The 25,977-nt window shown below is 31.6% G+C and overlaps 8 protein-coding genes and 1 long non-coding RNA gene across 15 annotated transcripts; 6 read left to right on the forward strand and 3 right to left on the reverse strand.

Moving 5' to 3' along the window:
- The first annotated feature begins 1,458 nt into the window (after nucleotides 1-1,458).
- LOC138183968 (short/branched chain specific acyl-CoA dehydrogenase, mitochondrial) lies at nucleotides 1,459-4,990 on the forward strand. The gene is made up of 9 exons (XM_069121550.1): nucleotides 1,459-1,943; nucleotides 2,504-2,618; nucleotides 2,777-2,877; nucleotides 3,070-3,276; nucleotides 3,387-3,557; nucleotides 3,983-4,108; nucleotides 4,200-4,382; nucleotides 4,459-4,594; nucleotides 4,688-4,990. The coding sequence occupies exons 1-9, from the start codon at nucleotides 1,914-1,916 to the stop codon at nucleotides 4,861-4,863; spliced, it is 1,245 nt and encodes a 414-aa protein (XP_068977651.1). The 5' UTR covers nucleotides 1,459-1,913; the 3' UTR covers nucleotides 4,864-4,990.
- On the reverse strand, nucleotides 3,411-6,858 carry LOC138183976 (protein FMC1 homolog). 2 transcript variants are annotated; one of them, XM_069121570.1, is made up of 4 exons: nucleotides 6,637-6,858; nucleotides 6,407-6,541; nucleotides 6,207-6,328; nucleotides 5,194-5,348 (listed from the first exon to the last, which is right to left on the reverse strand). In XM_069121570.1, the coding sequence occupies exons 1-4, from the start codon at nucleotides 6,672-6,674 to the stop codon at nucleotides 5,326-5,328; spliced, it is 318 nt and encodes a 105-aa protein (XP_068977671.1). In that variant the 5' UTR covers nucleotides 6,675-6,858; the 3' UTR covers nucleotides 5,194-5,325. The 2 variants fall into 2 exon arrangements, with proteins under 2 accessions (XP_068977672.1, XP_068977671.1); XM_069121571.1 differs by lacking the exons at nucleotides 6,207-6,328; nucleotides 6,407-6,541; nucleotides 6,637-6,858 and adding an exon at nucleotides 6,004-6,130 and having other exon boundaries at nucleotides 3,411-5,348.
- A 1,104-nt stretch (nucleotides 6,859-7,962) lies between these two features.
- Nucleotides 7,963-10,731, forward strand: LOC138183970 (uncharacterized). Of its 2 annotated transcripts, none has more exons than XM_069121552.1 (3): nucleotides 7,963-8,247; nucleotides 8,957-9,055; nucleotides 9,403-10,731. In XM_069121552.1, exons 1-3 carry the CDS (start codon nucleotides 8,122-8,124, stop codon nucleotides 10,198-10,200), a joined length of 1,023 nt encoding a protein of 340 aa, XP_068977653.1. In that variant the 5' UTR covers nucleotides 7,963-8,121; the 3' UTR covers nucleotides 10,201-10,731. The 2 variants fall into 2 exon arrangements, with proteins under 2 accessions (XP_068977653.1, XP_068977654.1); XM_069121553.1 differs by having other exon boundaries at nucleotides 7,966-8,247; nucleotides 8,854-9,055.
- A 116-nt stretch (nucleotides 10,732-10,847) lies between these two features.
- On the forward strand, nucleotides 10,848-13,013 carry Rpn10 (regulatory particle non-ATPase 10). The gene is made up of 6 exons (XM_069121551.1): nucleotides 10,848-11,008; nucleotides 11,440-11,580; nucleotides 11,663-11,774; nucleotides 11,854-12,228; nucleotides 12,308-12,596; nucleotides 12,677-13,013. Exons 1-6 carry the CDS (start codon nucleotides 10,983-10,985, stop codon nucleotides 12,898-12,900), a joined length of 1,167 nt encoding a protein of 388 aa, XP_068977652.1. The 5' UTR covers nucleotides 10,848-10,982; the 3' UTR covers nucleotides 12,901-13,013.
- A 165-nt stretch (nucleotides 13,014-13,178) lies between these two features.
- LOC138183966 (rhotekin) lies at nucleotides 13,179-15,824 on the forward strand. 2 transcript variants are annotated; one of them, XM_069121547.1, is made up of 4 exons: nucleotides 13,179-13,349; nucleotides 14,336-14,526; nucleotides 14,609-15,305; nucleotides 15,384-15,824. In XM_069121547.1, exons 1-4 carry the CDS (start codon nucleotides 13,203-13,205, stop codon nucleotides 15,714-15,716), a joined length of 1,368 nt encoding a protein of 455 aa, XP_068977648.1. In that variant the 5' UTR covers nucleotides 13,179-13,202; the 3' UTR covers nucleotides 15,717-15,824. The 2 variants fall into 2 exon arrangements, with proteins under 2 accessions (XP_068977648.1, XP_068977649.1); XM_069121548.1 differs by having other exon boundaries at nucleotides 14,612-15,305.
- Nucleotides 15,825-15,837: 13 nt separating this feature from the next.
- Nucleotides 15,838-17,063, reverse strand: LOC138183975 (HIG1 domain family member 2A, mitochondrial). 4 transcript variants are annotated; one of them, XM_069121569.1, is made up of 4 exons: nucleotides 16,931-17,063; nucleotides 16,466-16,631; nucleotides 16,221-16,379; nucleotides 15,838-16,058 (listed from the first exon to the last, which is right to left on the reverse strand). In XM_069121569.1, exons 2-4 carry the CDS (start codon nucleotides 16,611-16,613, stop codon nucleotides 16,036-16,038), a joined length of 330 nt encoding a protein of 109 aa, XP_068977670.1. In that variant the 5' UTR covers nucleotides 16,614-16,631; nucleotides 16,931-17,063; the 3' UTR covers nucleotides 15,838-16,035. The 4 variants fall into 4 exon arrangements, with proteins under 4 accessions (XP_068977670.1, XP_068977669.1, XP_068977668.1 ...); XM_069121568.1 differs by lacking the exon at nucleotides 16,931-17,063 and adding an exon at nucleotides 16,822-16,925; XM_069121567.1 differs by lacking the exon at nucleotides 16,931-17,063 and adding an exon at nucleotides 16,777-16,908.
- An 11-nt stretch (nucleotides 17,064-17,074) lies between these two features.
- On the forward strand, nucleotides 17,075-20,742 carry LOC138183965 (NHL repeat-containing protein 2). Its single transcript, XM_069121545.1, has 9 exons — nucleotides 17,075-17,234; nucleotides 18,125-18,291; nucleotides 18,383-18,542; nucleotides 18,622-19,037; nucleotides 19,111-19,340; nucleotides 19,424-19,649; nucleotides 19,735-19,932; nucleotides 20,006-20,119; nucleotides 20,202-20,742. Exons 1-9 carry the CDS (start codon nucleotides 17,075-17,077, stop codon nucleotides 20,607-20,609), a joined length of 2,079 nt encoding a protein of 692 aa, XP_068977646.1. The 3' UTR covers nucleotides 20,610-20,742.
- Nucleotides 17,241-17,935, forward strand: LOC138183978 (uncharacterized). Its single transcript, XR_011174209.1, has 2 exons — nucleotides 17,241-17,397; nucleotides 17,535-17,935. It is a non-coding gene; the product is annotated as an uncharacterized LOC138183978 (long non-coding RNA).
- Nucleotides 20,743-20,805: 63 nt separating the features above from the next.
- On the reverse strand, nucleotides 20,806-25,975 carry LOC138183977 (MORN repeat-containing protein 5). The gene is made up of 4 exons (XM_069121572.1): nucleotides 23,172-25,975; nucleotides 22,179-22,365; nucleotides 21,223-21,382; nucleotides 20,806-21,158 (listed from the first exon to the last, which is right to left on the reverse strand). The coding sequence occupies exons 1-4, from the start codon at nucleotides 23,287-23,289 to the stop codon at nucleotides 20,853-20,855; spliced, it is 771 nt and encodes a 256-aa protein (XP_068977673.1). The 5' UTR covers nucleotides 23,290-25,975; the 3' UTR covers nucleotides 20,806-20,852.
- Between the last annotated feature and the right edge of the window lie 2 nt (nucleotides 25,976-25,977).

The raw sequence follows: 25,977 nt of genomic DNA on the forward strand, positions 1-25,977 counted from the left end.
TAATTTGAAGTAGCTACAATAAAATAAAATGAAATTAATTTTATCAATGAATGTTTAATATGTTAATATTATTCGTAATATTTGAATTATCGATCATTAACATAGAATAGCTGGATTAAAGCGGTCCGAGCATAAACAAATCGGCGGGCAGCAAACCGGGTTTCGTAGTAATATAACGGGCAATGTAGTAGTACCGTAGAACGGATCGCATGCTTTTAAAGGTACTATATTATACATATTGTCAGTTTATAGTTTGAGCTATACGAATCTATAGTATTACTCCCCACTCAGAATGATAGTCAAGTGTCACTGGCCGTAACTGGTCTGAGCATCGCTCGAGCGCTTATGTTCGCCAAACGGCGGGCTAAATAATACTGACAAGGAACACTATTTAGTTAATGATATAATTGCACAGCTTTTTTTAAAGAAAAATATTTAACAAAATGTTATTAACAAATAGTATAGAAGTTAGATCTCTTGTTGCTTACTGTATCTTTTTTTGTAGCGAATCAGAAACGGTTCATTTAAGCAAACAGTGCATACTTAGTTTTATTTCATAATTCCAACATTAAAGAAATTTTAATATTATATTTTTTTGATTTACATACTTTTTCACGTAGAACTACTCCCTTGTTGATTGTGTACCACGATGACTGGAACATTCTGTATAAGCGATATTCTTGCGTAGTCCAGAAAACGTGATTTCCTACGTCGTTTGATGATCAACAAACTGATCATTTTAAACAGACAAACAAGCTTACCAACGATTACAAAAGTTTGGAGCTTGTTGGTTGTTTTAAAAAGAAATAGATCTAGCTAATTAGCAACTAAACTAATTGCAAGTGATATTTTTTATTAAATTTTTTTGTGAGATTTGTAGAGTACCCTGCCGAATCATATAAAAGAGTCTACATATATGATTCAATCATAAACTGAATAACATTCTTTGTGGGTTAGAAGGTTAAAGTACATCGATAAACTTCATAAATAAGATATGATTCCATATCTCGATTTAACGAGAATTATTGTTAAACAGATATTTAGTATTTTCATATATGATTCCCATCTTTCTTTCCATATTTTCTTTATTTTAATACATTTTATATAACTCCGACGAGTAATAAACAATATCTTCGGATGAGTAATAAATTCAATTATCGCAATCTTTTATTTAACAGGAATGATGAACAATATGTTGTAAAAATTTTATGAGATCTTCTGACTATTATTAGATGTAAATATCCTTGATTTATTCATTCCTTGTACCGAAGTAACATACGTTCGTTACAGCTTATTTTGTATGTTCTTTTTTTTTTTTTTTGTTGTAACTTCTTATCAATGTTTCTAATGCTGTACATTATGTGACACTTTTTTCTTATCTTAACTTAGCCTTAGAATGTACTAGCAATGTGTGATAGCAAACAACTGGGACATCCCGTATATAATATGTATGTGCACGCAATGTTTTATATTCTACACAAAAACATAGGAAGATAATAATGTATTTAACCTCGATTTAGGAAACATAACTATATAAGTTGTAATTGTCATGCCTTTGAAATTTCTTTGAATAAACTCAACATAAATTTGGATAAAATGGACAAGGATTTCTTCCTATTATTCCTGTTACATAAGAACCTGTTTGGAACATGTTTATGTGTTGTATATAGGAACAAGTGGTAGCAGATACGTAGGCACAGTGTTACAATCGAGTCAATGATACAGTCTTTCATCTGCTGTCCGATCAACAACATACTGATTTACGTTCCTTACGATTTGAATTAGTAAATTTTCTAAGACAGTGATACATCGCATATACGCAGTGTCCAGCTGGAATTTTCGTGAATACCATCGAAATTAAATTGTTGTTAAAAAGTGTTTTAGAGTTTTATAAAATAAGTATTAAACCAAATATGAATTTATTCACATCTTCAATTAAACAGGTATGTATGTACGTGTATGTTTCTCAGAGATTTGTGCATCTATCGTGCGTTCCTAATAATGACTATGTAATTTTTAACTAACAATTTTAATAATTTCAATATAGAACGAGAGAAAGAAGTAATTTCGATGACGTGGCATGTAAAAGTTTGAAATTTAATAAAACTTTTAAAGAAAAAAAACTGTTACTAATTTAATGAGAACTTGTCTATTCTATTCTAATATATTATTAAACATTTTTATTTGCTTAAACTGCGCAGCCTAACTATTATTGTACAATTCTTCTTGTATTCTTCTTTTTTTTTTTATAATAATACAATTTTCATTTGTTGATATTCCTAATGCTTTCTTATTTCGCTATATTTTACATTTTTTAGAACACTACAGATTTTAACGTTACAAATCAAATTCTCGAATCGATATTTTCATTTATTATAATCAAACACCATTTTTTTTAAAGAGATATACTTTATAATAGTCTGAAGACGTAATTTCAAATATTCGTATCGTAATATATATACATACTCAAAATTAAAACAGGTTCGATGAAATCAATTTTCAGATATCACGAAAAATGTATAGCAATAGGCATCTGACCACTTGTATAAAACAATTACATCACTGTCCTGGCCCTTTAACTCAGTTTACAGAAGAAGAACTTTTGATGAAAGAAAGTGGTAAGATTATTGTTATTATCGAATATTCTGCGCATTTCATAGATTACTCATATAATCATAGATACCACATGCTTCATCATCTTTTACTTGATTAATTGTCACAAACTATGCTTCTTAAATATCTACGTACGAAATATAAATTTCGCAAAATTTCTTAGTTGCTAAATTGGCTAAAGAGGAAATTGCTCCGCTTGTGCGAAAGATGGAAAAAGAGGGAAAAATAGACGATGCTGTAGTACGAGCACTTTTCGAAAATGGTGTAAGTTTTTTATCTATCTCTGTAGTGAATTAATATATATATAAATTAGTATAATATATATATATATATATTAATTTTCGAATCAACTACTATCAATTAATAATTAATCCGAGACATTTATGCTATCAAACTTTTATTCGTATTTTTTTATTAACACATAATATAACACACATTTAATCAATCTATTGATAGTTAATGGGCATCGAAGTACCGGAGAAATACAGTGGTTCTGGGTGTAATTTCATGACAACGGTTTTAACCGTTGAAGAAGTTAGCAAAGTTTGTGGAGCTGTGGCAGCTCTGGTCGATATTCACAATACTTTAGTGAACTCATTAGTTGTGAAAGTCGGCACGGAAGAACAGAAAGCAAAATATCTGCCGAGATTAGTACAAGAACACGTAAGTAAACGAATTAAATAAAGTAGTTAAATAACAAAGCGCAAGAAACTGATAGCATCTTATAAATAATTTCAAAGAACAAAAATGTTTTTATCTTTTACATTTTCTAGCCGGGAAGTTTTTGTCTTACGGAGCCTGGTTCAGGATCAGATGCCTTTTCTTTGAAAACCGAAGCAAAAAAGGATGGATCTGATTATGTTATAAACGGAACAAAAATGTGGATTTCAAATTCCGATATTGCGGGTTTGTTCCTTGTTTTCGCAAATGCAAATCCTTCTGCCGTAAGTTTAATATTCTTATTCTATTAAGTTATGTTTGTAATTTAGAATTGTGAACACAGAAGAAGAAAAAAATAGAAAAAAAGAAGCGATACGGACTCGACTCATATTGTTTGATCCTGCAATAAGAATTATCGTTTTGATTGATACTTAATAAAATCGCATATAGTATTTAACGTTGTTTACCAGTTTTTAATAGATTGAATCAGACTATGGTATACTTCATGCTATCTGTATCTTCTCAAATTTTTGTCAAATGCATTCGTCTAAATGTTTGAACTTTCAACTTTGATCTCTGACCTTTTTTACGAGTTTATTATAAAATTTTCTATCGCAATCACTTATTTTTTAAAATGCGATTTAATTAAATTATAATTGTAAGGAAATAAGCAATATTATCAGATAATAATAAAAAATCTTTTAAATAGGGATACCGTGGCATTACAACATTTTTTGTAGAACGAGATACACCTGGATTAACAGTCGCAAAACCTGAAGATAAGCTAGGAATTAAAGCATCGGGTACATGTATGATTCACTTCGACAACGTCAGAGTAAATGAAATGATTTTTTGAATGTAAAAATGGTTCGAATATTGCTCATAGATGCTTACTTTTTTAATGTTTGGTTCTCTCCTGAATTAAGGTTCCTGAGGAAAATATCTTAGGAGAACTTGGACAAGGGTACAAATACGCTGCAAAATTTTTAAATGAAGGACGAATTGGTATTGGAGCTCAAATGATTGGTATAGCACAAGGCTGCTTCGATGCTACCATACCATACACATTAGAAAGGAAACAATTTGGAAAAGACATATTCTCATTTCAAGTATAAGATAGATAAATTATTTCTAATATAATGAATATCAAAACTAAGACTCAGATTGTATAATTTTTGTGTGTAGTCTATGCAACATCAAATTGCTCAAGTGGCCACTGAACTTGAATGTGCCAGGTTACTGGTTTACAATGCGGCCAGATTAGTCGATGCCAAAAAAGATGTAATAAAAGAGGCTGCCATGGCAAAACTGGTTGCTTCCGGTAATTAATATTCTCTTTCTACTTTTTTAACGGCAATCGTAAAATATTAAAATATTGACCGCAAAATTTATTATATATTTTTTTTCAATCCAGAAACGGCTTTACGGGTTACCGCAAAATGCATCGACTTTATGGGTGGAGTAGGATTCACAACGGATTTTCCTCAAGAAAAATATTTTAGAGATTCGAAAATTGGGACTATTTACGAAGGCACTAGTAATATGCAATTGTCAACCATAGCCAAATGCATTCGTCAACAATATTCGTGAAAATATGTAGTTATACTCGTCTTTTAAATCAAAATTTTATACTGTATTTTTTATAATTATAATAGATATTTTTTACAATTATGTTCTTTTATATTCCATTAATAATAATAAATATTTTACTGATAAATTTATATTATTTTAATTAAAACTAACTCCCATTGAATTCATTTCGGATCATGAGGTAATTTAAATCCGACGAGATCTGCGGTTTCTTTAATACTTCGTTCTCCTTTACCAGCATATCGGATTTGAATTTCTTTACATACTCGTTGAGAGTTTAGATAACAAAGATATGTTTCTGCTAAATTTTTTAGCTCTTCTCGTGCTTTGCACAAAACTTCAGACGTTTCTCGATGGGATCGTGCTTGCTCCAAAATGTATTGCGTCATAATATTATTTTTTGATTTTTGTTGAGATGATGTTCGTTGAATTTCTTGTATAAGTGTGTGAAGCAACTTGATATTAGATTTCATCTTGCTTGTTACCTATAACAGACAGAAAAAGTTATTTGTTAACAAATATTAATATCTGTTTAAAATTTTTAATCTGTTTAATTTACTTTTAACTTTTTCTTGCATCGTAATGATATTAATTTATACAATTTTATAAAATCTTATGAAATAAATGTAATAATTACTTTACTACTTAAATTGCTTTGCACATGATATATCAATACACGCACAGATATACATATATATCTCAATAACTTAAATTAGCAATATAAAAAATTACCAGAGTTACTTAATAATACATTTAAAAGATATAATTACAATTCTTAGCATCTATTTCCTTAGTTTGCTTAGCAGTCAAATAATCAATATCTATATCTTGATAGCAAGGCTTTTCTCGTGTACTCCAAAAACTCTCAGGAATTGCATTAATATTTTGTTCAAGAAATGTATGAATACTTAAGTCATTGAATACTTCTTCATATATAAAATCATTTCGTAAGGCAATTTCTGTAACGTATGGTCGAATACGAAAGACATAATCGATAGGACTGGACTTATTTGTTTCTCTCAAGTCATCAGCAACTATTGAAAAACTATTTGTCAAGAGGATGCACTTATTTAAGTTTTTACACCAATTTGCATAAAGGAAATTGTTGATTAAATGTACTGAACAGTGTGGCATATATACCAATGTAACATTATCACCTATAATGCGTTTGCATTCTTCATTAATTGTTATAACATTAAAATCAAGCTGTTTCAGAAACTTGATTTCTTCAGAAGAAAAAACTGGGTCATATACATAAATTTGAGGATTATAATGTTTTTTCAAAGATAAGAGTAATGCCAATTGATATTTAGAGGATCTATGAGTAGAAAAATGACCCAAACCATAGCACAATATATCACAAATGCCACTGCTATTTAAAGCAGTTAAAGAATCTTTTAAATAATGAAAAACATTGTCAGCAAACGATGAATTTTTTACTTCAACTTCAGCCTCTAGTAGCTTTCTGAAAATTATTATAGAATTGTTATTAAAAAAGTTTGTATACACACCTTCGAGGAACGCGTATGTAAAAGATCCTTACCCAAACAGTGTTTCGTAATTAATGTTCAGATTTCCACCATCGTCATCGTTAGTGGTTAAAATTGTGCTCGTATGGCATATATTTCGAACATGAGGTATACGTTTCTTTCGACGAGTTACGAGTTTAAATTCCCCACTGTCTCGCATTTTATATGTGTATACATATATATACGTTCATAGTTACAAAACGACAGATAATTTGTTTTTATACTTGATCATTTTATTGCTTACCTAAAAAATTCACCTATTTTATAGCTTGAAATTGCCATAAAAGCTGTTTCACAACATTGTCACGATTTCGTAGTTTGAGGCAGGTGAAAATATCCAATAAAAATAAGCAGTTATATTAATTAAAAATAATGAATGATGAAAATGATAAGTTTCAGAATTTCTTTCGGCAGATAACCTTATATGCTACTTATATTACATAGATGGCGTCACTTTATTATTGGATGGAGCGAATTTTGCATTATCAATAACCATAATCAGCTATAATATTTTTAAAATATATATAAAATTGTGACCGGATATTGCTAAAGCATAGATCCTTCACTTTTGCATTTTCTATTTATTTCTCTATTAGAAAAATTTGTTTAGATAACTCATAATTTTTAGAAATTTGAAAATCTGAGAATAAATAGTTTGTCAGATAACAAAATATCTCTAGAAGATTCAATTAATTAAAAACGCTCGCTTTACTATTACTTTACATACCGGTTTTCAAAGAGATTTAATCACATCATATAATATATACATATAACACTATACGTACATATTATACATACTTATAAAGATTTACGTCTGCAATTAAAATACATCTTATCAAAAATAAGCAAGTGTTTGTATATTTTTGAAAGATAGCGTATGCACAATGATAAATTAGCACTTTATGGCAATATACCATTTCGTATATATTGCATCATAGTGTTATATGATATTTACCTACGAATTTGGACAGCAGAATGATGTGCTGCAGTTTCGCTTATCAATTTTGAATTTAATGAATAATTTCCCTTTCACTCAGAGCCAAGCATCTAATCAAACTTTCAATAACATGTAAATTTCCACGATAAACAAATTACGAAATCTCACGGTCATCTTGTACGATTAAACTAATATTATTATAGTGAAGTTTTACAAGTCACAATAATGTTCAAATTTAAGCTTTTATGAAGGAATTTGGAATGAGATAGAAAACTTGAGAAAATGTGTACGAATGTATAAAAACCAGGAATTTAATTATAATGTTAAATATTCCGATTTTTGGAAGTAATCTAAAATTCTGAATGAAATAGTAATTATTTCAAAGTTCTAAATAATTTCTTAATGATTTTTCATTTTACTTCGCTTTTTTTATAAATATGTATATTTTTATACCAGAAGCACATTGTTATACAAAATCCTTTTAATTTGTTGACTTTGCAAAAGTTGATAGCTAACAATGACAATTGCTAACAATTAATACATATACATGTTATGTAATTCCAGAACTCAACGCTCTCAATCATAGAGGGCACAAGAAAAGCTCTGATTTTTTGCACGATCGGTACTTCAGTATGGGACACAAAGTCTTGTAAAGTGATAGGTCTATCCTATACCTTGTCTGTGGTATAGCGTATGACGAATGCATTGCTCTTTGATGACAAATTGATCGAACGATTAGCCGATCTTAAGGATGGCTAGAGCAAGCAATTAAACGAGTGTGCAGCCACAGTTATGATCGATCGGTATAAATCGACACGGATATATAAGGAATCCATCGTAATGTATTCGTGCCGATCAACTTTTATCAACAGCGTTTTAATACAGTGCGTTATAGGAGAAGAAACGCGATACGTAAAGGTAAAAAAAAGCTATCGGACTGATCACGTCCAACAAACCAACAACAAATATGCGCACCGTAATAGAGGGAGAATGATGAAAAACATTTTTATTAGTTAATTTTTCTATTAATAACATAGAACTACAAGAAAAGTAAATCTTATCAATACAGCTGTTCTTTTCTTTTCATTACGTATTTATAACTAAATTATCTACTATGTGTTGCCATATTTGTTGGATATATTAACGACTCTGTATAACGGTACTAAAATAACTTCACCCGCCATTTAAGTAGGACTTTTCAATTTATTTGCAGTATTAATGAAATTCTTATTCAATTATTATTTAAAAATCGTTTATTTATTATTCATTGAATCATTCTAAATGTTGGCAACGATACGATTACAAATATATTAAAAATTTTATTTCTCTCTTGAAGACATCTTAGAGAGCCCTTCAGGATTTAAACATTTAGTAACTTATAAACACCAAATATAAGTTACCTTTATTTAAATCATGAAAAAAATACGGTTCATATTATAAAAAGTTAACAATAGTGAGATAATTTTATTATTTTCTTTTATCATGGTATGTGTCGCCTTATTGACTTTTTATTTAATGATTCAGGCGCAAGCGGGCCATACGATATCTATGGGAGACATTTTTTTTAAAGATGCCTTCAAATATAGAAATGAATAAATGGGCTACAAAATTGACAATCATCTTTCAGCTGACTATCTGGAGTATAATTGGATTCATATTTCTACAAAAAGGTGTAATTTCGCTATGTGAAAAGACGAAAGCACGAAATGATACAATTAACATGCAGGTTCGATATTCTAATCGATTATAAAAATATGCATTATTATATTTTGATTATTAATGTTTTGATAAATATTACTTTTATAAATAAACACGCAATTATCTTTTTTAATTGAAGTAAATACTTAATAGCATTTTTAGTTAATATTTAGTTAAAATTGATTTTTAGTTAATACTTGAATGATAATCAATCGTATTTCCAATGATAGAAAATTATCGAACTATATATAAAAGATGTACACGTTTTAATATCTAATTACATTAGTATACACATATCATTCATATTACTTGAGATTTTGTACATATTTTTAAATAAGAAAAATGAGGAAACATTCGAGGATACTATTTTCACAGGAAAAATTCTCGAGATGGAACGAAGGTGAATTGTTTCGAGAATCGAATGTCACAGAAAATCGTTTTAAAATTATAAAATTTCAAATCGGAACTCAGCGGGAAGACATCGCTGTTGATCATTCTGGCGATACTACATCAGGTGAACAGTGGCCCCGCGAATTATTTGCTTCCGATAAAACGGATAGTATCGGCAGCGGAATATCTAGAACGATATCAACAATCAAAAGACGTACGACGATTCATCGAAAACAAGATGCTAAAGACGTACATTCGACTCAAACTTCGACTATTTATTCAAACAACAGAAATGAAGTAGAGAAAGTAAATCACAAAGTGAACGTTATTTTACCACTTACTTCCAATAAAAATCCTTACGAGACAGAAGACACTGTAATAAATAATAGTACGCCAAGCGCCTCGTTTGAATCGAAAGACTTTGATACGACTAATTTGATCAAATTGACTGAAAGAAATTTCTTCGAGCATGAACATAATAAAATATCCGACGAAAGTATAGGAAAGAACATGAATGAAACAAAATCGCGACGCCGCCCAGTAAATCGAGTCGGGACGGCTATTGCTATAACCATGCTTGTGATCGGCGTTGTTATGTTACTTATAGGACCGCTTATAGTTATTATTCGTACTTTTAATAATAGAAGGCGAAACAGACAGATGTTAAAATCAAGGTGTTATAATGATCAACCACCAACTTACGAAGAAGCAACACTAATGGATGAAACACCGAGATACTCGACACTCCAACTGGACGCAACCATCGATTCCTTTTCTCCTTAATTCCTTATATTCGTTGTTTTATTTTCTTCTTTTTTAATTCGCTCTTGATGCATCTCCGCTCGAAAGTCTCAAGACAGTTATATTTACTTTAAAATTAAAAAATATTAAATAATCGTTAAAATATACAAAGAAATAATTTAAACGTATAGTTTATAGGACAAAGAAAGTAATTTATGCATAAAGTGTTACTGTATTAACAAGCTTTAAAAATCCATATAATCTACACTAAATACTGAAGTTTTGTTAAAAATGTATAAATATATGTCCTAAGACCTTTGAGCGGAAGTGTATATTATATTTTCCATCAAGTCCGTTCTCCATTTCTATGTTTTTCATCTTCAGGATTTTTCATTATCCGTTTTATTTTATTGCCTCAAAAGGCGGTAAAAGTCTTTAATCTAAGCGTAAACAAATGATTTTATCTTGTAATTTGTATTTAATTGAAAACTATATATATATACATGCATATATACATACATACATACATACATACATATATATATGTATGTACGACATAATTTTTAATATGTACACGCAATATTATTTTTTCCTCCTTCCCATAATATCATTTTTCTCCATTTCAGCCAATGATTATTGATTAACTATACTTATTTTAAATACATTAATATCTGAAATTTTTCGTAAAACATACAATCAAGTAAATCAAAAAGGTAAAACGAAACGGAACGGAACGGAATGAAATGGATCGAGACAGAAAATTATCTGTAAATATGACAGAACGGAACGAAATGGAATGAAACGTTTTAGTAATTCGAACCAAGATGGTACTGGAAAGTACGATGATATGGTAAGCTTTTGATATTTATTCGCTGTAAGCTTGGAAGAGGCGTTACATTTTTTGCGTTCTTAATTTATCTTCTTAATTTTCATTGAATTTCATATCATTATATTTCTACGCCTTTTAACGGTAACTATTTTGGCAATTTGTAAACGATAGGATGAGTGACAGTGCAAAGTTGAAATACTTCATGGTATATTCACGATTAACTTTTCCTTCTTGAATTAAATCTAGCGAAAGTAAAATTTAATTCTAAATTTAATTGCAAATGAGATATTTGCAATTACAAATATGATGAGCGATAAGTAAATTGCGATATAAATATTTCGATTTGTATAAATCAATCTTGTACAGGTTATGTGACTAAGATAAAATAGTTTCCTTTAAATCTGTTCACGAAACGTTTATCGTTTCGTTCACACATTTTGGAATGCTTATAGTGTCGACAACAGCGATTATATGAGAAATGGAGATTTTTTACCGACACGACTGCAAGCACAACAGGATGCTGTTAATTTGGTTTGTCATTCAAAAACGCGCTCGAATCCTGAAAACAATGTTGGCTTGATAACACTAGCTAAGTATGTTAAATACCTATATCCTATATACCAGTGGTAGAAAATATTTGTTATTTTTTCATTTAAACTTTATTCTTCTAAACAGTGTTGAAGTGTTAGCTACACTTACTAGCGATGTGGGCAGGATTTTATCAAAACTCCATCAAGTCCAACCAAATGGTAATCTATGTTTAATAACAGGAATCCGAATTGCACATGTGAGTATATTAATTATCCTTATGTTATGTTATACAAAGTTTATAATTGTAATGTCTATGAACAAAAATAAATCAACAGTTGGCACTGAAACATCGTCAAGGTAAAAATCATAAAATGCGTATTGTGGCCTTCATTGGTAGTCCCATAGAAATTGATGAGAAAGAACTTGTGAAATTAGCAAAAAGATTAAAAAAGGAAAAAGTTAATGTGGATGTGATTAGTTTTGGTGAAGAAAGCATTAATAATGAAGTGCTGACAGCTTTCATCAATGCTCTGAATGGAAAGGATGGAACAGGGAGCCATTTGGTCACAGTTCCACCTGGGCCACATTTGTCTGATGCATTGATTTCTTCTCCTATAATTCAAGGAGAAGATGGAATGGGTGGCACAGGCATGGGAGGATCTGCTTATGAGTTTGGTGTTGATCCAAATGAAGATCCAGAATTGGCATTGGTTTGTTATTTTGCAATTGTGCTCCTTAATAAAACTCCCACTCTTTGTTTTATTTACCATCTTTATCCTATATATATAGGCATTGCGCGTTTCAATGGAAGAACAACGACAGCGTCAAGAGGATGAAGCGCGACGCGCACAAGCTAATGAAGCGGCTACAAATAAACCGCCAGAAACGATTAAAGAAGTACATAACGAAGAGGCAATGTTAAAGCGCGCACTCGCTATGTCACTCGAGGGTGCAGAAACTTCGTCTTCAACTGCTGACAATACTGCTACTCCTGCTAACATAAATGCACCGGATTTTGCACGTATGACCGAAGAGGAACAAATTGCTTTTGCAATGCAGATGTCTATGCAAGATCAACGTACGAAAATTATCCTTATATAACTATTTATATCTACGTACACGTGTGTGCACATTATTATTATCTATTTTGTTTTATAGAAGAACTTGAATCTCTCAAAGAGGAAGCAATGGAAGTTGAAGAGGATTATGCTGCTGTTATGTCTGATCCAGCATTTTTACAATCAGTTTTGGAAAATTTACCAGGTGTTGATCCTCATTCGGAAGCCGTCCGCCAAGCCGTTGGGTCTCTTCAACAGAACAAAGATAAAGATAAAGAAAGAGAGAAAGAGAAGGACAAAGACAAGGACAAGGATAAAAAATAAAAAAATTATGCTCATTATTCTACATCATTACAAATGCTCTTACTTTATATTAATTGCTGTTCGAATGTGAATATCTACATATATACCAAATATAAGTTTCAGATTTTCCAGAAGTTTATTTAACATTTTTTATACCTTATACTAAATATTTTTATAGCTTTGTCAATTGATTTTTTTGTACGCAATAATTTTTTCTTAATTTTCCCTTCCCTACATCTTTCCTTTACATATTTTTACAATAGCCGAGAGACTGAAACCACGGTCATTTGAAACCGCTGAAAAAACAGTAATGAACCTTCAAAATGGCGCCACGTAGAAAAAGTATTGGCTCTCTACGCGTTCCACTAACTGACAGTTTAAACAAAGAAAATAATTATTTACGTTCGTTAAGTGATTTTCAAGCACGAGTTCGCAGACGAGAAAGTATTCGAAATTATAAAAATGTAGCTGTGAGTTAATATTCGATTATCTATAGAATTTTATTATTTACTATACGTTGTGTCTTACAATATTTCTTATTTTATCAAGATTTTATTATTAAAAAGTAGAAATTGCCTTCATTCATCTTAATGTTTTGAAACAGGCTATATTACTGACATTTGTTAAATATTATTTTTAAATTGTTAATTATCGTTAAGAAAGCATAGGTTATGTTTGACATTTGAAAGAGCCGTTAAAGGACTAAATGTATATGTATAAAATCTAAATTAAAATAAGATATGTATTCAATTTTCTACATAGTAAATTTTTTAAAGATATATTTAAATATTTAATTATAGCATTTTTAATAAATAGAATTCTTTCAATTATATACATTACTTATTTATTTGTTTTCGAAGGTATTTAATACAAATACAAATAATTTATATTTCTATTGTCAACGAAAAAAATGTTGCAGTTTTAAAATTATAGTCGTTCATAATTAACAATTGTCACGTTAGATAATCTATAACGCGCATTTTAATTTTAGCGTAATTGTTATTTTAAATGTTACCTTGGAATAAGGTTGACGAATGGAGAAATTTCGAAAACTGATCTTTTGTTTCATGTCTTGCATGATAATTTATTGAAATTAGAATTTTTTAAAGATACGTAGATAATATTTAGATATTAGTATTCTTTACTATCATGTAGTAGTATTTCTATATTCTCATATATGCATAAGTGAAAGAGATAATTACGAAATAAAGTAACATCAAGAGGTTGTTAAACATTTAATTCATTATTATGAATTAAAGCTTTTCAAAATATTTACTGCAAGTTCCTTTGAAATAGTTCGTACACACAAAAAGTCTTATATGATACACATTGCATTCATCTTTTCTTACAGTTAATTGATTTGTTTTCTTCTGGAAAATATAAGTTAAATTATAAATGTTTTCTGCTCAATCCGTGTTCTTTTCACGTTATAAAAATATAATGTTTTCCATTTTAGGAATATGATTTGGAGCAAAAAATTAAATTGGAAACTAAAATAAAAGAAGGCTCTTCCAGATTGTTGGCTGCTGCGCGGCATCCTGCACAAAGTTTGGAGGCTGCACGTGCTTTATTTACTTCTAACAAACGAATGTCTGCCTATATGGTTGAGTTAGAAAACCGAGGAAAAGATGCATCGTTGAAAACGAGGTACTGGTCTATTTATAAAAATATGTTGTAAATAGGAATACACGGAAATACGTATAATACTATTTAATTTTGTATGTTTCAGCAGTTCGGATAGCAAGGGCAAATTATCTATCTCGGATCTTAGATTTCCTTTGATGTGGAGAGATTCTGATTACTTTAAAAACCGTGGAGATTATCGAAGATTCGCGATTTTTTGTATAGTTCGAATTGGCGCAGAAGTTCAGGATACGAGTTTACTTTTTCCAATCGATAGAAAGCAAACGGATATTAGTTTTCCTGACGTTTTATTATTCAATAACGTATCAGCTGAATTTGAATTATCTTTAGAAGTTTATAGTCATATTTTGCAAGAAGACCTTAGTATTGCCAGCACTCCGAGAAAGATCAGAAGAACTATTCATTCTTCAATTTCGAAAACAGTAGGTCGAAAGTTTGCGGCCGCTCTACGAAATGAAAATGAGTCTAATAAAGCACCGCAGTTTGAGTTACTGGCTTACGCAAAGATGACCCTTAACGATACCAATGAGAATATACGTTCACATGATCTAATATTAAACAATTTTGGTAGTAAAGCTAATGCATTGCCGCTTTTCGGACATTTTTGCTGTCGTTTAGCTGTTCAACCGTATTACATCGATAAGGAAGTTTGTGCTGGATTCGCAATTATAAATAATCGACGATGCTGGATACGATTACGAAGTTTCCAAATTGAAGTTTGGAAATCGAAGAAATGTTTGGAAAAATTAGAAAAACCTACGTATACGATTTGTGTAAACAAGGTAAAATGAAACTTTGGATTATATTTTCTTAAATTTTCTATCGATATTGAATATGATTATAATATTGTTATATTTCAGGAAACTATTGTCCGCCGATCAAAATCAACGAAAAATCAATTACGTATAATCAATCACCTAAATGGTAACGAGATGCGTGATGTTATAGAATTATATTCGAACGAAGATGTTCAAGAATGGTTTGAAAAATTGGAAACATGCATTAAAGAATATGTCAGATGGAAACATGCAGCGATAACAGTTCAACAAATTCCACATTCCGAGTATTCGAATGAAAATATAAATATAATGAATATTTTTAATGGAAGGAACAAACGACACCGATCTCTTTATGACGAAACTTCTTTAACAGATAATATTTGTAGGGAAGAAAACATACTTTGCTCTACATAAAAGTTTTATTTCAAGTATATTAATATTTGCTAAGTAATAAAAATTATAGTTATTAAAACCTGTGAATAATATAAGAATAAAAATTGTAAAAATTTTAATATATAGAAATGCCAATTTTATTTTTAGAACCGACTTACCTATGCATTTTTTCGAGAATAGGTATTTTAAATATATCACCTAAATTTCTCTTTAAATATTATAATAATGCATCAATGATGGTATACTCTCATACCATTATTCATTTCATTAAAATCTTATAGGCATTTCTTCAATAAGATTTGTCATTTGACATTTGTGTAAATGAACTTGATAAAATTATTCATAATATTGGATTGTTAATTCCTAACAATAAAGAATAATTTTTAAACAGTTTCAATAGTTCATAAAACTTTCATGTTATGCTTTCCTGATCAAATAAAAAATGCAATTGACTATAATTGACTACTACAGTTTTTACATGATTACTATTAAATAAATCTTTGTATAATAATTATACATCAGTACTTGGTTTTTTTCCCATAACTATGAGTCCACCAACCATGGCTATAATAGTGAAAGCTTGTGCTGCAACTCGACTACGCATCATATATTGCGCCATTTGACTATTCCCTATAAAAGTATTGTACAAGCCATAACTCAGAGCAGCTACAGTTGCTGTAGCACCTGAAATAAGATATTTGACATAAAATTTTTAAATTGTAAATATATAAATCAAATAATGAAGTTACATTTTTGGAGGTTATAGTTACCTATAGGTACTAAAGGATTCTCTTTGAATTTTTGTATTGCTCCTTTAGGCTGTTTGATATTATCATTTTCATTCAACTCAGTACGTACTACTCGAATCCATTCTAATTCATCTAACGTTTTTTGATCTTTTGTTGTACCTGTCAGCATTTTTTATTATGTGATAAACTGCAAAGAATCAACTAATTTAGTATATAAAGGACAAATGTCAAGATAGAACTTCACTCGCAAACAGAAGAATATATTTTATGTAACCGACAAACTTTATTGTATACGTTATTTCAAACTATGTAGCTTTAAATACATGTTTTACCTATTAATTTATATAGTTTTCTAATTAAATGTGATAGTACTATACTGCTGTAAGGCGAGTTTATAAAATGCGTGTTCATAGAAATAACCAATCAGACCTGTATTCCTTTGCCTAGCCAATTTCTTATCTGTACTATGCGTATGTAATTACTTACATGGGTTTGGAATCCCCTCCATCAATATGTTGTCCCTACTATTTATAACGTACCACTTCTTTTTCTCTATTGTTTGTGCTATTCCATGATATTTTAAATCGTTGAATTTATTTTAATAACGAAAGTCGAAACACGGAACAAAATATGAATGTGCAGGACACAGTAGAAGAATTGGTAGAAATTGGTATGGAAATCGCCAAAAGTCAAAGTTTAGAATTATCAATTAACAGAAAAGAGGAATTGGTATTACAGCATATTAAAGCGTTTTCAAAGAAGGAAGCGCGGATCACCGATTTTAAACCAGGTTAATGATTTCACGTCTATTTTATTAATCGATGTTGTATAAAGTGAACATTTCTTGTGATATGTGTATTTTATTCGAATATTAGTTGCATTAAGCTTATTCAATTTATGAGACTTGATTGCGATGTTGATTATTTATGATCTATAGTTTCTAAACTTTGAAGGTAATTCTGTATATGCATATAAGATCTTTATACTAGAAGCTAATTTGAATATGTATTTTATTTAGTCATATTAACTTATCTATCGATTTTGAAATTCTCATATCGCAAAGATTTTATATAACTTTGGTTTTCGTCAGGCAAAGAGTATTGTACGTGAGAGTTGTAAGTGAAATGTTTAAGAAATCCAACGAACAAAGTATGAAGAATATTAGGGGGGTAAATACACCAAGATCGAATCAGTCATTACATTCGAATAATAAGAACATTTTACTTACGGAAGAGGAGATACGCGAATACTTCAAGCTCGTAGAATACGAAAAAATGCTTGATCAAGAATTGTCCAATTTGAGGATGGAAGAGACAGAATTTCGTTCAACTCAAGAAACTATGGATTTATTACATAAATACAATGAAATTAAAGATGTAACTCAAATGGTTCTAGGTGCAATAGCTGTAGCAAATAAAACTACGATTAGGAATCTGTATAAACAATATGATTTGTCACTGGAAGAAGATTAAAAATTCACATTTTTTCATATATGACATATATGTACTTACATTATTTTTTTTCTGTTACCCACCCTTTATATATGATTTCTTTATATGATTTTTTTCCTATACTTAAAATTTAATATTTGTCATTTGTTATATTAATTTTGTATATTAACATTGTTATAGTAATTTTGTAATAAAATTTCCAAACAAGTTTCTTGTTTAAATATGCTAGGTTTGGAATGGTTCAATGTCGCAGAAGGATTATCTATATATCAACATCTTAAAGGAAAAATAGTTATTTTGGATTTCTTTACATATTGTTGCATCAATTGTATGCACGTTTTATCAGATTTAGATGTTCTTGAGAAACTGTTTTCAATTCAGGATGGCCTTGTTATTGTTAGTATATACAAGATACACTATAAAATATGCAACAATTAATTACGTAAGATTAATAGTTGAACAACATAATACCATTATTTTCCTACAGATTGGAGTACACAGTGCAAAATTTTTAAACGAAAAAGATTCAAAAAAATTATTGTCAGCAGTACAGAGGTATAATATAAAACATCCAGTTGTAAATGACACTACAATGTCAATGTGGCGTTACTTAGGAATCGTATGTTGGCCAACATTAATAATGTTAGGTAATGATCGTATATTTACATCTATAGGTGACAATTATCTTCAGAGACGCATCAAATAAACAACTTATTCCCCTATTAGGTCCTACTGGTGAATTACTTGCAGTTTTTGTAGGAGAAGGACACAGAGATGAGTTGATAATACATGTAGGCGTAGCGTTAACTTATTTCAGATCATTAAATAAAATTCATACAAATGATATTCCTTTGCAATTGGCACAACATTTATTGCCTGTTGGAACTGGAAACATTTTGTTTCCAAGTAAGTTGGAAATCCTTCAAAATGAGCAAGGAGAAAGTTTGGTCATTGCTGATACAGGCCACAACAGAATTTTAGTAACGGATACTACAGGAAATGTGCAACACATTATTGGTGGTCCTAATCCGGATTTCAAAGATGGAGATTTTGAAACTGCAAAGTTTAATGCACCTCAGGGAGTGTCTACGTTAGGCAGTTTGATTTATGTAGCCGATACTAAAAATCACGCAATTAGGAAGGTAGTAGTTTAAACTGTCAAATGTGAAATTGTCTTTTTGATACGATGTACGTATAATTAATATTTTTTTTTAGATAGACCTGATAAGAAAAATAGTGATTACTATTGCTGGTACCGGTATTAAAGGTCACGATTACGTCGGAGGTAAAATCGGTAAAGATCAAGTTTTATCTTCACCATGGGATTTGGCTGTTTATAAACACGAACATGGTAACAATATCACACCCGTATTGTTAATTGCAATGGCTGGTAATCATCAGATTTGGGCACTCTTCTTGGAAGATACTATTTGGTGGAAAAATAAGTAACATCAAAATTATTTTAATATGTATGAAAGTTCTTTTTTCATCAATGAGAATCATATATTTTGCTCGTAAATTTGTCTAGAAAATACAATGAGGGTACTTGTCTGGCGATAGTAGGAAGTGGCACGGAGGAAAATCGTAACAATACGTATCCTCACTCGGCTGGTTTAGCGCAACCGTCTGGTATAACTATTGCCGAAGAATTAAAGCTTGCCGTTTTTGCCGACAGTGAAAGCAGTGCTATTAGGAGCGTAAATTTACAAAATGGACAAGTTTCCGCCATTTGTGGTGGAAGTAAAAATCCATTGGTATGTTTGAATGCATACGAATTAATTTTAATTCTTCTTAATTAATCGAATAATAACTATAATATTGATAATCATGATATCACAGGATCTGCATGATTATGGAGACTTAGACGGTGTAAACTATGCGGTAAAGCTTCAACATCCTTTGGGTATAGCATGGCATCCGAAAGAAAAAATTATTTATATAACAGACACTTACAATCATAAAATCAAGATACTCAATGTAACCACTAAGCATTGCAGAACCTTATATGGTTGTGGAATACCATATGAAATCTTTTTAGTATGTTGTCTATAAAAGAAGTTTTATAGTTATCAATTTAATCATGTATTTATGAATTCTTTATAATTTATAGTTCGACGAACCTAGCGGTATTGCTATAAGTCCAGAAAAAGGTCTCATATTCGTAGCTGACACTAATAATCACGCTGTGAAAATGATCGATACCGAAAAGGGAAACATTACTACGGTAAATTATTTCTCATTTTAGAGCACAGATGTTAAAAATAAAACTGAATGAATAAGTTAACAGTTTGTTCATTACGTTTTAGTTACCGATAAATATCCCAATAATCGAAGATGACGATAATTACAAGAATATTTATTTCTTCGATACTACCATCAGCGAAACAGGCGGTAAATTAAACGTCTTGTTCAGTATAAATTTTTCCGACCGTGATTTAAAGTTAAATTCGGATGCACCACAGAGGTGGGCTATGAATGTGACAACGAATAGTTCTGGATGGATAGCTAAGGAAAATTGTGGAGAACTTTCAAGTCCAGTATCTTTAAAATTTTTACAAGGAAATGCAACACACGAGGTGCGTGTAATTTTGGATATAGTTGCCTGTAAAACTACCGAGTGTATATCAAAAAAATTGTTAATAGTGTACCGTGTACATCAAGTACCAGATGCTTCCACTGATGTAACAGAAAAAAGAAAGGTTATTGTTAAATAGTAAATACATTTTTATTTCCATTTCTCTTTTTTTACCGAATATCAAGTATAAAATGATTAATTATATGTTGTAATTTAACCGTGCATGTGCGTCACAGAAATAAAAAGGTACAAACGTTCATTTACAAGCCCAAGATAGAGTTGAAAACGTGATTTCTTTCTGAAGTATCCTTTACATTCCTGTTTTAATCAATGAAATTCAACGAGACTCTCAATAAGATTTTGGAAATGTTCATTTTTTTCATTAGTTAGAGTCTTCTCTTTGCAATCTGAACGAAAGGTGGTCAATCTTAAAGGAAATAGAGGTAGGGATGATTAAAATTGATGTTTGCAATTGTTTAATTTTTGTGTATTTTTGCTTGCACCTTTTCCACCAAGGTTCGAAAGACTCGTTCGAAAATGGTAATAATGTCGAAAGAAACTTTGTGTCAAATTTGTCGAGAAACCAATTTTCGTAAAGGTCTTTCCGATTTCCGGTTGGCTCAGACCACGCCTTTTGACAGTTCTTCTGTATCCAGCGAGTGAATTTGGTATTTGGTATTTCAAGTACCTTTGAATATTTGGAAAATTTAATAAATTACTGTATATAAGACTTTTCTTTTCGACGTATGTACCTTCTTCGAGTCTCGGTGGGATACAATATGATATTTACATGGATTAAAAATTCCAATGCCTGCATCGTAGCATGTAGGGGGAATAAGAAATTCGTTTCGATCGTTCGTGCGTAATGTTGCTCCACCAGGTCTCAATCCGTATTTAATGCACGTTTGATATCTAAAAGATGTTGGTTTAATGAAAGACATATTTTTCCTTCTTTCTTAGCCCCTTCCCTTAACAAGTCAAATAAGTTTTTTAAGATAGCGATGACGCAGTGTAGTTTATTTTTAATTTTAATATCCGTAATATTTTATCTTATTCAATTACTGCAAATTACTTGCAAATTAGTTGCTTTCAAAAGAATGGTTGGGACATAATTGAATGGTTTCGAGAAGCACGCATTTAATTAATTTTTCTGTACGTGAATACACTTTGTAAACAATATATACACGTTACATTTATTGGAAAAATCTAAGGAATTTTACTTTATTTAATATTTTACGTTATAGGACACATATGATGCGAGTAAAAGCATTCAACTTGTACTAAATCTGTATATCACCAAGTTCTAACACGTGTGGCTATAATAATAGTGTAAATGTTTAAATGAGATCATATATTATCTATGCGTTAATTGACGCAACTCCTTATTCCCCATAAAAAAACGTCATTTGTGTTAAAAAATTAATTTACTAACGACCTTCATTGATCGATGCATTAAAAATTATATGTTCCTATTAAAACAAAATATCGGCGATCTTCGCATGTCCTGTACGTGTCCACCTGCAAAAAGATGATTTACAACAAGTTACGACCCTCTTGAAATCATTCAACCACTTTTTCATACAGCAAATTAATAATCTACGACTGATCTCTAATAACAGATCAAAACGGGACAACCTACGGATCGACGAGCTTTATCTTTATCTTTAATCTCTAAAATATCTTCAGGAATGGAACGTGTTTTACCAACCGTCTGTCAGGGAATCTGCAGTAGTCCCAGTTATGGCTACGAAAAATTAATCCATCGTTAAAGGTATATCGTTTGTCCTTACATTCACCTTGCGACCAAACTCCATCTATTCTTTGTAGGCGAGGAAAATATAAGCTACCATGCCCATGAAATGTACCATCGCGAAACTCTCCTTCAAAAATGCCATCTATTACGAGCAAATAGATTCGGTTCATTTACTGAAATGAGGCTGAATTGCAGAAGAAGGGGACTAAAGGAGCAAGTGACCTAACGGTAGAAAAAATAAGATATATATATATATATACATACATATATACATACACATATATATATATATATATATATATATCTTATTTTTTCTACCGTTAGGTATATATATATATATATATATATATATATATATAGAGAGAGAGAGAGAGAGAGAGAGAAGAAGAGAAAGAATAAATGTGCGCGTATGTGTATGTATGTATGGCGTTGGTGAAATTTGTATGGCGAATATATGTATTTTAAGACCGGGATTCTTAAGCCTATGGGTAAATGAAAAACGCGTACAAACTCTAGAACACGAAGCGACGAAAATGGTCGCGTAACGGTACGTGCCGACTTACGCGCGAGAAATGCTCAATGTCGTGCTCAAAAACCAGTACATGTGCTGTACATACATACTTCTTAGACACAATTATTGGAGTTAGCATGTACATCTTAGAAGACTTAATTCCGAGTTCCGGAAAGGATAACACTCGTATCTCGCATACGCACACGATGCTCTCTGGTTCTTGCTTTTTCTTTTATTATTTACACTTCACCACCTGCATTTTATTTCCTATTATGGTTGCTTCTTTCTTTTTTCTTTTTTTTTTTTTTTCTTTTCTTTACTCTTCCTACAACGTCTATCACCTTCTGCTTCTTTCTTTTCCCGAACGATTCATAGAGGAAGGTGCAAAGTAACGCATTCGAGATCCTTCTGTAATACTTCTTGGTTGTTATACTAACTGTGCGGCAGAACGAATTTGCCAATTCCCTCCATTCCTAGTACGTTCCAAGTGCCCCTGTATTCGCTTCCATCGATGAAACGCGTTTCTTCTCCGGAATTCTTCGATCGCACGTTCATGTTGCGTGTGTTCGGTCTCTCCTCTATCGGTCTTGTAATTTTGACACAATATTCGAATAATATAGACGATATAAACACAAACGAAATACTATAGCGTTACCATAGAAAAACGTCTGATATCAGAATATTATATCGTTTCAATTATTTCCACGATATCGAATACGACGCGAAGTGCCTTTAGATCGATCTAAAGCATTTTTCATTCGACCATTCGATTGATCGTCGACACTCGTGCTTTTTCATACAGTCGTGTCTGTTACGTACTCCTTCTCTCTCTCTTTGTAATTTAATTAACGAATTACATATATCTTTTCAACGTGGAATTTGAGGAAAAGCAGAACGATAAGATCGTGCGGTATTTTTATGATCGCAATTTTGTCTGCCACCGCGAAATTATTTATTTCCAATATCCGTCGCAACCTGTACGCGTTAAGAATATCGAGTTATCCTGAATTTCAACTATGCGATAAACAATTACGGTTTCTGCTATGATCGTGGAATTTCAACTCATGACCGATGACGAACAATCGAGGTACCACGGTCAAAATTACATGATAGAATTTATAGAATCTCGTTTGTATTTCCTATACGTCATTCTACTCTCGTGATACTTTTGCGATTTTTGGGCAGCAGGTCAAGTCGGTCGAATATTTCTTAAAACAGTTGGAGAACAGAGTGGAAAGGGAAGTAGAATAAACGAATACCGTTAAGCGCTCGTCACTGTTTCTCATCGTAGAATAGATAGAAATAAGATACACGCATATATATAAAAACAAAGTATTTTACATCTTTCGTCGCAATATGAACATTTATAAACAACGAAAGAAGAAAGACGAAGACGGTGACGCGTGTCTATGTACTTTGACGAAAGTAGCTTCTACGAAATTTCTTTCGTTACGAATTACGTATGATCGTGAAGGCAACTTATTCAGTCGGTGTACCGTTAATCGCTGTTAATTTCTTCCGGCTAAATATCATTTTACTAGCTTAAATACATTACGATATTACATTGGCTGTAACGAATTACGAAATTAAAAATAAAAGAGAAGTTAATATCACTTTCGTAGAAAGAAATGGAAGTTCGTGGAAGAAACGTGGAAGAACGGTGTCACGATGTTATTACAAAATATTATAATATCGTAGCAATGATTGATCGATAACGAGCAAATGGTTATTTCAGTGTTCTTTTTAAATAAAGAACACGTAGTTTTTATCTGGAAATGCAAAAATGACGCATCGCTCGGTCCACGGATTCGAAGCATCGGTTCCGATCTTTTATTCCACGTTCGATTTACATCTCCTTTTGCCCGCGTAACTCAGCTCTACACGTTGGTCCTTCAACTTCATACTATCCCTCCTTCTTTTCTCTTTCTTCCTTTTTCTTTCGATATATATTCCCATGTATTCCGACATTCGTCTGTCCCCCCGCGTAAACCGTTCCAACCAACATCTCCACTCTCCAAGTTCACCCTTTCTCCATCTTTTCGTTCGAACACTATGTTCCCCCTCTTCGATCACTTTTCTTTCTCAGTCCGATGCACTCGTCTTAACCGAGGATTCAAGCACGTAGTACGCGCTCGTCCAAGGTAGAAGACAGTAGAGACGGCAGGTGATACGGGAAGAAATACAGATCTGCGCGCGCTGTCAAGAAGACACGGCAAAGGATAAAAAGAGAAAAAAGAAACGTAGACAGCGAGAAAAAGGAAGAAGGAAAAGTCGAACGCACGCAGTGTTAATCTTCGCAAGAGTATTCCTTTAAATCACGTTTTTAATCGAGGTAGTTCAATTTATTGTCTCGATATTTACCCTTGTACAGAGGTGCATAAGTATCTCGATCGATCGCTGTTCGTTAAACGCTAGAATATTGTCACTGTACTAGAAACAATCGTCCATACAGATACGATGAATGTTAGATTAAGGGAACATTCAGTATAGGCATCGTCGAACGGCGAAGAAATACAATTAACGCGCTTAAGAGCGCGAATAACGCAGTTTTCGTTCGACGAAACATTTCATTTATTATATCCTGTAGATTTTCGGCATTGTCGTCGACATTTGTCGATTGCACGTCTCATTGTACGCTCCTTTCTTCGTACGACACACGCATGGGTGTATCCCGATATCTCAGCAAATCCAGATATTCCGGATCAAGTGGAATAAGTTTCTTCCTTTCGACGCAAACGATCGAATATATATTCTCTTTCTAATTTTACTCCTTTTATCAATGGTAGTTACACATCGATCAGCCGCGAAGAAAGCTTTAATTTAGTTGGAAAGTTTACGTGCTTACGGTTAAATAATTAAATACGATTAACGATCTGTTTAGCGATTCAATCGATAGGTTTCAAGTGAATTTCGATAAAAGTCGTTCGCAAGCTGCACTCGAGTAAATCGCGATTTACTCAGCGATTTATAACACGACGGAGAACCGGTCGTCGTGTTAAGGCGATGATCCGTAAGAGGGTAACAAGGAACCGTAGGGTCGTTCACCTAAAAGAAAACAGACTCGTCCCCCGTTTATTTCTCCCGATCTATTTTCACGATCATTTTTCTATGATATAGATGGTGTTTACCATGATCTGGCATACACCGGTCTACCGTGTTATTGCTGGTCGGTCTTCGTGTTTTACGTAGACAGGTAAATCGATCACTCGATCATTTGTCCTTTATTGATTGCAGATCGTACAA

This window comes from Bombus flavifrons, chromosome 10, assembly GCF_040668555.2.
Source record: "Bombus flavifrons isolate JBK064 chromosome 10, iyBomFlav1_principal, whole genome shotgun sequence".
Lineage (NCBI taxonomy): Eukaryota > Metazoa > Arthropoda > Insecta > Hymenoptera > Apidae > Bombus > Bombus flavifrons.